We start from the raw sequence: 12,597 nt of genomic DNA, 5'->3' as shown, positions 1-12,597 counted from the left end.
AGGAAGGTGTTTTGTAAAAACAATAATTTATTTATATTACAAATATCAAATTAGGTACAGAGTCTTATAAGGGATTTGTGCAAATGAGAGTCCCCAAAGATAAACCTTCAATAGCTTAATAAATATTCAACTGTTGTGACAACGTATTAATATAGATTGGATTTGCTTATATGTGAAATGTCTCTTCATTTTTTGCTTTGTAAGGGAAATACAGATTACAGTAATAAATACACTTATAAGACAAAATGGACTATGCTGAAATCCATATACATCATGCTTCAGATATCAGCCTTTGGATGTTCTGTGTCCTATGGTATTCCATTCACGGCCTGCTGCCAGGGAACAAATAGCCTTTACTCAAATGGTTAGCTTTGAGGTTTTTAATGCATTTTGGCTCATAATATTTCTTCTTCCTGTACCCATTTATAATGAAAACAAATGTTAGTTACTATTGTGCATTAAGTCACTTATTCATATTTCGTGTTACTAGAGTTGGAGGGGGACTTTTGAGAGAAAAAGAACATTTTCAAATTAAAAAAGCGTGAAAAGAATTTTAAGTAATAAAACAGCTCAAGACATAACCATGAAAATCTGGATCCAGAACTACGTCATATGTGTTTATATATATTTCTATTCTTGTCTTTAAAATTGTCCTAAGTAGTAAGAGTTCTTTTGAGGGCAAATTTTATGGTAGAGAAATAGAGTAATTATTGAATTAAACAGTCTATATTTTGAATCTTATATTGAATAGCTTTTGTACTCTTTATGAGCAGCACCCCATGGGTGATAGCAACATATCGTTTTCATCCTTCCTTAGATGATGATGGGCAGAACCCCTCTCCCTCTGCTGGGAGACTGTGTATACCACTTGCTGTAATTTCCTATCATCTTTTCAAGACAGTGACATGAGGAAGAGGGATAAATGTCAGCATTTTTCTTTCACTGAAGTATTTCCAGGTGAATAACCCCTACATTTTCCATAGCAAATAGGTCTGGATTCATCTTTTGGTGAAATCGACCTTGTTCTAATTTGTGCATTAAAGTGAAATATGTTAGTACTGTATTCTTAAGTCTGGACTTAGTAATTTGTAAGAGACTTTTAGTACATTCTACACTAGTATTTCTCAAAATATAGTCCAAGGGCCATCTGGATTGCAATTACTATTGATATTTTTAAATAGCATGCTAGATCTGTGGACTCAGAATCTTGTAGATCAACATGGAAAGGGAAGGGATCTATATTTTATGAGTTCCCTATATTATAAAAATTCAAAGTTGGGAGCCACAGTTTTATATCATGACACCTAACAAATGGCATGTATGTCTCTACTTCCTTATTGCACATTCATTGCAGACATTACTGATTGATTGCAGTATTCTTTCCTATAGGGGTAATATAAAGCCACACAATTGTCAACACAGTGCCAAAGCTTGCAAGCTGGTTGGCTTGCAAGACAGAATAGCTTCTCCTGGAGCTTTTCTAAACAGACTGGTCTCTTGGGCAAAATTATCTTTAAAAATACAGTTACGAATTTGGAGACAAACACTGATATCCTTCAAATTTCAAAGAGATGTTAGAAAATTTTTTTTTCCACAAAATATTGACTATGAGGCAGAATAGACAGCAAGTCTAAATTCATGGAGGTGTCAACTCCGGAAACCATATTCATAATACCAGAAGGTAACCAAAGATGGGAAAAAACATAAAAAGAAGATACAGCTGTTTAAAAGGCATAGTAGAAATGAGGTCATTAAACAACTCTTTATGATTCCACTTAGTAGCTTCTGAAAGCTTAAATGTGCATAGAATAAATTATGTTCACAATTACGATCCAAAATACCCAGAGAAGGATAAGGCATTTTTTTGTACATTACGTTCAAGGCAGTTTGTGATAATGTTTTAGAAGGTTCCCAAACCAAGGAAGTTAAAGGAAAAGGAGAACTGAAATGTAAATTCTTAGCTAATTGATAAAATTTACTGGAATAATTTTCAATTTTGGGATTTCAGATACTTATCTTTACAATCCGTACTTACTTTGTTTTATTCATCCCTTATAGTATTATTTGTTGAAGGAATTAGTAATAGTCACTATTTGCACATTATCTTGTTATTGTACTCTATAAAATCAAACTTTTGGTAATATGACTATTTTTCATATAGTGAATTTAGAATTAGATAAGGAAATTGTCAAATAGTTCCTCATAGATGACATTTTTTTCATTTGTATTAAATGACTTTGATAATTATGTTAAGCATGATAATTTCTAAAATAGTAGATCAAAAATATAAAATATGTGTATTTATTGCTTTTTTGATAACTGCACAGGCAGGAATCTATAAATATTCAGATCCTAACTCAGTGTAAAAATGATGACTTTTGAGTGTTGTAAAATAAATAAATCCTTTCACAAAAATAATTTTGGCCTTCTTTAAAAAATATTTATGATGTTTTTAACACATAATCATAAAAATCTAGTTAATATTTGATGTACTTTTAGAAATATGATCATTGTGGAAATCTGATAATTTTAAAATTCCTTTAAAATTTGTCACCTTGTTTTCTATTTAAAATATTAATAAAATTAATTATTTTATGTGTGAATATGTTGACCTGATAGATGAGGGATACCTTTTCAGAGATATTTTTTTGAGCCTGTGACAAGCATACTATCAATTTTATGGCGAAATTAAAGCAATTTCTACCACATCAATTCCAAACTTGCTCCTTTCCTTACTTGAATTCTTGGAACAAGTACTGGACTTGGAGCCAGGAGATATGACTTCTAATCTTGGCTTTTATTTAGCTGATTATGATTATAAAGAAAAATCAGGTGGTTAACTAAGAGTAGTTGGACATAGTTGTTCATCTTGTGATCCTGTGAACATCGGGAAAGCAAGAACTTACTACTTAAATATAACTATTAGTGTTTATAAGAAGAATGAACTTGAAATGGAATGGTTAAAATAAAGGCACACACTTTTAAAGATGACTATACCACACATTTGCAGTTAGAATGTTCAACAGCACATTGTCAATAATATTCTTGTTTCCCTTCTTTTTGTAAACCATTACATCTAAGACCATAGCAAGTGTTTCATCTAAAAAGCAATCTAAGGTAGGAAGCACACTGAATGCTTCCATAGACTTTAATTATGATTTGTAAAAAGAAATATTTTGACAGTTCTTATTTAATAGCTTCCAGAATATTTGACTATCCTTAACATTTATTGTAAAAATACCATGGAATTTTATTGGGAATGCTACTTTACAAGCAATTAATTATTTTTTACTCTAGCTAAATGTAACTACAATATAATATGTGTTGGGAGTATTTTTCCAACTTTGTTAAATGAGTCATTTATGGAAAATCTGACTGCTTCTTTGCCCTTATTTTTATTTCACATCAAGTCTTCAGAATTCTAAGGAGGTGTGACCAATGATTAAATGATGGCTTTGTAGGCCCATGATAACCTAACTGTATTAAAGAGTAGACGTCTTTTAATAACTTACAGTGTAAACGTGGAGATTTATTTAATTTTAATTATTGGCGTTTTCTATTTAAATATGTCTAAGTAGTTATAGCTTACCTATGTCCATAGTACTAACATAAGTTTTTGTCTAAGAGTAACTTTTTACTCTAACCTTTTGTAATCTTTTAGTTCCCTTATTTCTAATGAGTCTGACTTACTACTATATTCTCATGCACATAGTAACTGAGATGAACTTTTATTGAAACATGTTCTTATTTAATTGCTCCTACTGTTTTATAAAGGAATATTCTTCGGTTTTTCCCAACCACATTTCATTTTTTTAATACTACGTAATCATTTATTTTTTTATTTCAGTAATTGAGAGGATATGTAATAATTTAAATTTTATTCCTTAAGATTATATGAGAGATACAAGGGGATTAGCAAATTAGCTTGATATTATCTTTGTTTAATCTTTTATCTACTTTGCATTAAGTATTTGTTTTTGTTTAATGTAGTTAATTTTGTCTTTTGTTAGGAGTGCTGATCTTTTTCAGTCTAACTCTCCTGAAGAGCGAGGGGCAAAGTTTTTACAAATCTCAACAGAGTAATACTATAGTTAGATCCCTGACTTGTCACAAATTACATTGGCAGAAAATAATTAATTAACACTAAAGGACAGAGTTGTAGAAAAATAAACAATGTAAGAGAGAGCACTTCCTGTGTTATTGTATTTAAGAATAATTTCTAAGGCTTCTATCATTCATTGACACATGGCAAGGACATTTATTTGAAATCAACTTCTTCCAGTTGGTTCTTCAGAGTTTTCATGGGTGGTTAAGGCTCTGACATATCAAAGCTCTGACATGTCTTAAGGCTCTGATATATCAAATATTAATGACAGATGAAAAAGAAAATCTCAGTCAGTGAGTGTGTCTGTCAAAGATCCTTAATTTGGGGAATATTAGTTTTCATAGAGGGATAATATTTTCCTGAAAAATTCCCCATGCTTAATGTACTTTTGAAACACTTATACTTGGATGGAAATTTGTTAAGTTGAACATCCTGTATTTATGCTCATATCTCACTGAAAGCAATATTCAGGAATGCAGCGCACTACTATCAGAAGTAACAAAAATAGGTATGAAACTGCAACTACTTTGATAAGTAGAATTTTTTTAACTCTTTGTTGAAGAATAATGAGTTCTTTTATGATAAAAAATTATACTGATCCCATATTTAATGCATTAGTAACATTAACAGATGATGAGATTTCCTCTTTTCTACAGAAAAGAGGAAAAAAGTCTTAAAAGGAATTTAAAACAATGTAAATGCATCTTATAAAGTATTTATGTATTTCTCATTTTTAGGAAATAAGTTATTGAGGTATTTTCACGTCAAAAATATTTTTGTCGCGTTTTTCTCATTTAAATCACGTGGTTATATAGAAGTTTATCTCAATATAAGAAATTCTTCTGTTTTTTAAATACCTTTTAATCTTTACAACTCAAAGACTGTTTCATGATATCCTATTTTGTTAAGTAGTGCTAATTCCCCAAAAGTGTATATATGCCACAAGTGAATTTAAAATTCCAAGAGGGTTCATTGTCTGACAATTCTGGTTTGAGATTTTTGTCCTTTTTTGCTTATTAAAACTCCAGTCATGTTGATGATTACTCAGGAGTTTGAGAAGCAGTTAGTCTCCCAACTAGTGAAAGGCAAGACCTAGTAGGTCTGCTTCTTTTTGCCCTTAACTGTTCAATTCTCAGATATTGACCAGTGGAACAAGGTGATTGAGCAATTAGGAACGCCATGCCCAGAATTCATGAAGAAATTGCAACCCACAGTAAGAAACTATGTGGAGAATCGGCCCAAGTATGCAGGACTCACCTTCCCCAAGCTCTTTCCAGATTCCCTCTTCCCAGCGGACTCCGAGCACAATAAACTCAAAGGTATGTCCACCAGGGACAATTTCAGAACCACCGTGTGGGTGATGGTCTAAAGAAGCAAATGATAGAGACACCTCTCTTTAACTACCTCAATTTAAGGAATATTTATTTATTTAAGCTTGTTTATTTATTTTGAGAAAGTGCGTGCGTGCGCGTGAGAGAAAACAAGTGGGGGAGGGGCAGAGAGAGAGAGAGAGAGAGAGAGAGAGAGAGAGTCTCAAGCAGGCTCTGTGTGGTCAGCATGGAGACTGACATAGGGCTGGTACTCATGAATGGTGAGATCATGACCCAAGCAGAAATCAAGAGTCTGTTGCTTAACCAACTGAGCCAGGTGCCCCATAAATTTAAAGAGTATTTTTAGAAGATCTTTTTTAAAAAAAATTAATTAAAAGAAAAAAAAATATTATTAAGGGCATGTGGCCAAGGATTTTAGAATTGTGTAGATATTCAGAGGGTAAGATAGTTATAAAGGATGTGACAGTGGTATGGGTTAATTATGTCATGAGGCTTATTTAAAATCTTAAAATTCTTTTGCAGTGTAACTCTAAAAGACCAAAGTGATATACATTGAAATCATTGTTCTAATTCTTTTTATTACCTGGAGAACACTTTCAACACAAGTTTTTAGTTATAAAATCTTGGAGATGCAGGTGTTTGCATTTTCTTTTATTTATATTTTATGGAATATTTAACCACCATTTTTTCCATTTTAGAGTGACAAATGAGATTTTACCTATTCATTTTATATTCAATATAAATGCTTTCATTAAAAAGTAATTCTTTCTACTACAATGTCTACAGTTATGAACTTCAATAGCAAATCTTAGTTTCTTCACCCACAAAACTTGAATAATGATGCCTTAGTCATAGGATTAGAGATAAGGGATAAATTTGCCAATGTGTAAAATAGATTATAAATAATATTCTACTTCTTGTTTTAATTTAGAACGTTTTAGAGAACCTCATTTTTGAAACAAATTTTATGTTTTTCCTGTCTGAGCTCAAATGCTGCCCCTGAATATCTGTGTGAACCTGGACAAGTTATCTAATCTATCTATATACCTCCTTTAACAAATGAAAGTAGAAGGTATCTACCTTAGGATCATTGGGAGGATTAACTGACTAAATATTTTGTCAAGCACTTAGCACAATGCCTGGCTCACAGTAAATACTCAATTGTCAGACATAAAAAAAATGTAATAATTATTTTTTAAAATGTAACTGTATTTATCAAAAACCAAAAAGGATCCCTGCTTTTGAAATTTTAACCCCAAATGTTGGGTGGGTAATTAATTAACTACAGACTTAACTTACAGACATAGTTTATAGCTAATACAGACTTGAATGAGACAGAGAAACTAAAATGTGATGCTATTATTTTCCAGAATCTTATCATCCCCAGACTTTCATCTCCTGGGTTTTAAGTGTGCAGCATTGCTCCTGTGTTTGTGACAGTTTTATTGCACAGTTGGGTTTCTTCCTTTAGTTGACTCTACAGTCTCTGAATGACAACAGACTAAATTCTTGCTAAATGTGCTGCTTTTAAGATCAACACCTGCCTATACACAGAATGAAGAAGAGCTAATACTCCAAATAGAGATTTGAAGAATTTACGTGTTTATGATGCTAATTGACCTGTCAGGCAAAAGTAATCCCTTTATATGAAGACATTTGTGTGTAAAAATGTGGAGATGATAAAAACCCTGATGAAATTATTTGAGATAATGACAGCACTTGTAGGAAAACAATTAAATAAAATGTTATGCTTCATAATGTAATTCCAACTTTCTTGAGTTTATGTTTTGCCTTTTTTTTTTTTAATGTTTATGTATTCTTAACAGAGAGAAAGACAGAGCATGAACAGGGGAGGGGCAGAGAGAGAGAGAGGGAGCCACAGAATTTGAAGCAGGCTCCAGGCTCTGAGCTGTCAGCACAGAGCCCAACGCAGGGCTCTAACCCCCAAGCTGTGAGATCATGACCTGAGACAAAGTCGGACGCTCAACCAACTGAGCCACCCAGGCACCCCTACGTTTTGGCTTTTTTTTTAAATTTTTTTTTTTAACATTTATTTATTCTTGACACAGAGAGAGAGCATGAACAAGGGAGGGTCAGAGAAAGAGGGAGACACAGAATCTGAAACAGGCTCCAGGCTCTGAGCTGTCAGCACAGAGCCCAACGCGGGGCTCGAACCCACGGACCGCGAGATCATGACCTGAGCCGAAGTCGGGTGCTCAACCGACTGAGCCACCCAGGCGCCCCTGTTTTGGCTTTTTAATTCAATCTCTATGATTATATTATTTTTTCCGAAGATACACTAGTTTATGTATTTATAATTATTTAATGATAATTTTCATATAAAATTAGTAAATTATAAAGAACTGTAAAAATAATCAGAAGGATTTACTATTGTTAAAAAAGAACATGAGATGTTTACTTGCAAATAAAAGAGTGAAAAATGAGGAATTGAAGCCTCTTCCTCCTCATTTTGTTCCCTACAAATAGTATTGATCATTGTTTCTTAGTGAGATGCTTTGGTATTCCTGTAGTTCATGCCCCTATTGATGAGGAGTCCATTCCAACCTCCACCCTTTCTAAAAGCAGAAACATGGATGGGTTTGATGGGAGAATCTGTAGGAGGTGGATGTGTGCGTCTCAATACAAAATCAGTTACAAATCAAAGGGATCTTTGAATCAATAAAATAAATAAATATAGCCCTGTTGGGCCATTAGGGGTCCATGGAACAAAAAGAATATTTTCATCATAAAATTTTCAAATCAGCTTGGAACTGTATTTTCTGTAAAATTTTATATGTTTTTAGAGATTGAAAACCATTGGTATTAAATAAATAACTTACTGATTATCACTTTATTTATTTATTTATCTCTCTATTTATTTATTTATGCATCTCTGGCACCTCCCACTGTACCTACAATAGAATAGATATTTAGTTTAGTTTTTTTTTTTTTAAAGAATGTTTATTTATTTATTTATTTTGAGATAGAGAGCACACACGAGTGAGAGAGCTCTATACATGTGAGCAGGCAAGAGGCAGAGAGACAGGGAGAAAGAGAAAATCCTAAGCAGGCTCTATTTTGTTGGAGCAGAGCCCAATGTGTGGCTTGATCTCATGAATGGTGAAATCATGACCTGAGCCAAAATCAAGAGTCGATGCTTAACTGACTGAACCACCCAGGAGTCCCAACATTTAGTATTTTGTAAACTAAACTGTATCATCTACACCAATTTGGTTACAGAGACTACCCGATTCTTTCTTTCAAATCTGTCCCTTCCTTGGGGTGCATGGTTGGCTCAGTCGATTAAGCAGTCGACTTCGGTTCACGTCATGATCTCACGGTTCTCGAGTTTGAGCCCCACATCCAATTCTGTGCTGACAGCTCAGGGCCTGGAGCCTGCTTCAGATTCTATGTCTCTCTCTCTGCCTCTGCCCCACTCACACTCTGTCTCTCTCTCACAACAATAAATAAACATTAAAAATAATTTTTTTAATTAAAAAAAAATCTGTCCTCTCCTCTATTCTTGGAGCTTCTGTTCCTGTTAGAGCCCTCATCTCCTCTCCCATCCTCAAAAAAGCCACCCCTGACCTTCTTGCCCCCACCAGACACTGCTTTATGCTTTTTTCTGTTTCAGAAAAACTTTTAAAATGAGCACCTACATCCACTTTATCTGCTTCTTTTTTTAAAAACTTCGTTCTTTTGCATTTGTTTTTAATTATGTGAGCAATATCTGTACATATTCTTCCCTCCTCAGAGGTAACTACTATTTTCAGCTTGTGATTATTTTTGCAGACATTTTCTACGCATTTATATATATTAATAGGGAGAGAGGGAAATATTTGTTGTTTTATTGTGAAGGGGCAGATTTGCGGAAATGGCATCATGATTTATGGATCATTCTGCAACTTAATTTTGTTACTTAGCACGTCCATGTGGGTGCATTCTCTTAAACTGCCTCATTCTCTTAAACTGCCAGCTACAATTCCATGGTACCTTTGTACCGTAGCTCAGTTTTTTATTCTATAGATAGAAATTTAGACTGTTTAAAAAAAAAATTTCTTTCATAACCAGTGCTGCAGTGAACATCCTTTCTGTAGTTTTTTAAGGAACTTGTACAATTGTTTCCCTAGGCTGTAATACTCTGGTTTCTCTTCAGATCAAATAAATCTTTCACCTTTTTTCTTTTTCTTTTTTAATGAACATGTACAATTGTTTCTCTAGGCTGTATACCTAAAAGTGGAACTGCTAGATCATAAGGTATTCACATTTAAAATTTTAATGGATGGTCCAAATTTGCACTAAAAATATGTATCAATTTACATTCCCACCAACATGAACCCAATTACCTGGTGTTAGTAGATACAATGCCATCTTTAATTTTTTCAAATATGATGCATAAAAAATATTTCATTGTTTCATTTTGCATTTCCCTAATCGGTGAATTTGCCTGGTGTTTGGAAGGGAGGTGCTAGTTTATCTTTATTTTCTTCATTTCCTCTCCCTCCCATAAATTTTCCTGCCAAAATCGAAATGTTACTAATTGTTTCTCTCACTCATCGTTTCAGCCAGCCAAGCCAGGGACTTATTGTCAAAGATGCTAGTGATTGATCCAGCAAAAAGGATATCCGTGGATGACGCCTTACAACACCCTTACATCAATGTCTGGTACGACCCTGCCGAAGTGGAGGCGGTAAGGCATAGACTGACTTACTTTCCTTCCATAAACGCACCAGAGAAACTGGTGTTCAGTGGTGAAAATGGAAAGAATTAGAACCCAAGAGCGCACACAAAGCACCTTCATAAAATTCCTGTCACAAAGTTATTACCTTCCCCTCTAGAAGTTCTCTTCTACCTATATTTTATATGCTTTTCTTTTTCCAGGATTTTCTGTGAGAGATAATGATTTAGTCCAAAAAGCCCTAGCTGTCCATGAAACGTATCCATTTGTTTTTGTTACATTGTTAACACCTCTAGGGCCCCCTTTTTAATGTTGAATTATCAGCCTGTCCTGATACAAACTAAGTAGCAGAAATCATTACAGAGAGTATGTGGCGTTGCCTGTCTTTCCTTGATAAGATGCCTGCCATTAGTCAAGAGTGGCGCTACAAACATTTCACAGGTAGAGCTTTTCCCGGGCCATTGGTGACTTAGTGAAACCTTACATGGATTAGATAAGAAAAATTAGGTAGTCCAATGCAGAATATTTCAGGTTGACTCTAAATCGACCACCAGAGTAAGTTATACATACATATTATAAATCTGGACATACTTTAAGAATCTTCTCAGAAGCGTAAATTTTTTTTTTCTTTTTTTTTTTTTTTTTTTACTATTTTCAACCATTCAGTGTCTTCTCTTCTCTCCAAACCATTTCTTATGTCTTAGCCTTTCTCCTTTTCTGTGTGGAGCCAAGGCAAAGGGTTATTGTTGTTGCCCATGTGTGTTGTATAGGCTTCTTGATGGGAATGTCCTTTTGTCCCTCTTTTAAATGTTACTGTCAGCAATGTTATCTTCTCCCAAAAGCATCAAACTCTCCTCGAATTCTTAGAATACCCCTGCTAAATGTTAACCTCATTTTACATAATAACTTCAAATTACTTTGTTTGAATTGGTTTTTAATATTCTTTGAAATACTCTTTTTGTTTCTTTTCTCGTGTCTTTCTCTCTCAGTCTTCTTGCTTAAGCATAGTTTTGCTTTGTTTAAGCTTCCTTTTGTTTCATTGTGCGCCTGCCCATGGCACGAGATGCTAGATTCAAACTGACATAATTCTTATCCCTTCATCCTTCACTGGAGAAGTGAGATCCAACAGATGGGAGTGAGGATTAGGTAGAATTAAATATTATAGACATAATATTAAAAAAAACTACTTTTCATAGTAACCCAATCCTTAAGCATTCAAAAATTTTGGAGAAAACACTTCAGTGATAAATTAGTCTCTCAAGTGTGGAAATGGTGTTAACAGTCCTTGATGACATTTTCTTAAGATCTGCTCTCTTTAAGCAGTTTTACAATGAGGTTGAAATTTCAATTTGCTTAGAATTAATTTTTAGTCACTTGATTTGATTCTTACGAAATAAAATCATCATATTTTTATAGGTAAAAAATGGAATCACTTTTAGTCTCTCACTTTTGGGAAATACTTTCAAAGAAGTTCTTGGGGGTAGAATGAGGCCATGAAATAAGACAAAGTATGATTTATATGTATTTGAAAAGTAAGCATAGAATTTTTCTTTGATGATTTTCAAGAAAATACTCTAGGTTATGTTGATAAAAATTTTAGACAAACGTAAATTATTTGAAATTGCTGTTCCTCATTTATTTTGATCATTCAAATCAGGTGGCATATTTATTTTTCTCTCCATCTAATATAATGTGTGTAATCTGTTTTTAATGAATTGTGGCCCAGAGTTTAATTGGAGTCATAAAGTCTGCATTTGTAATTCACTTGTAATTATGTTGCCTATAAAAGGGACAGTTGTTTAGAATCTATAACAACATATTAATGAATAACATCAGTGAGTTTTTAAATGTATTTTAACTTTTAATGAAGAATTTCTTTGAAGGATAAAAAGATAAAACTTAGGACACTAAAATGGCTAGAACATTTTTCTCACTCATTTCAATATTGTCATCCTGGGTAATGGATAGTAACAACACAAGACATGAATTTTAGGGAAAGGATTTGATAGAGCCTGAAGGTTTAGGAAAAAGGATCAGTTAATGCACAGAAGAACGAGCAAGTATTTAACATCTAGATTGGGATCATTGGTTATAGAGGGTAAATATGTTTTATATCTAAGACATGTTGCAGTGAATACGTTAGAACCCTGACCATAGGGCAAGGATAATTATTACTCTATAGGGGAACCTGGGTGGCTCAGTATGTTGAGTGTCTGACTTCAGCTCAGGTGATGATCTCAAAGTTTGTGAGTTTGAGCCCCACATCAGGCTCTGTGCTGACAGCTCAGAGCCTGGAGCCTGCTTTGGATTCTGTGTCTCCCTCTCTCTCTGCACCCCCGCCCCCCCACTCATGCTCTGTCTCTGTCTCTCAAAAAAATAAACATTAAAAATAATTAATTTATTACTCTATAAAATGTATTATAGAAGTCACAACCATGAAGATCAGCCAACTAGGAAGAGACAGATCTTACAGATGCTAGAAG

The 12,597-nt window shown here is 33.7% G+C and overlaps 1 protein-coding gene across 8 annotated transcripts in view; it reads left to right on the top strand.

Annotated features, from left to right (window-relative positions):
* Positions 1–12,597, top strand: part of MAPK10 (mitogen-activated protein kinase 10) — a 315,034-nt gene that overhangs the window by 256,840 nt on the left and 45,597 nt on the right. For all 8 annotated transcript variants that reach the window (XM_060655676.3, XM_078445951.2, XM_060655675.3 and 5 more), the window contains 2 exons: positions 5,242–5,424; positions 10,002–10,126. In XM_060655676.3, coding sequence (XP_060511659.1) covers positions 5,242–5,424; positions 10,002–10,126 — 308 coding nt within the window. The remainder of the gene's footprint in view (positions 1–5,241; positions 5,425–10,001; positions 10,127–12,597) is intronic.

This window comes from Panthera onca, chromosome B1, assembly GCF_046562875.1.
Source record: "Panthera onca isolate mPanOnc1 chromosome B1, mPanOnc1 haplotype 2, whole genome shotgun sequence".
Classification (NCBI taxonomy): Eukaryota; Metazoa; Chordata; class Mammalia; order Carnivora; family Felidae; genus Panthera; species Panthera onca.
This window is presented reverse-complemented; position numbering and strand designations above follow the sequence as displayed.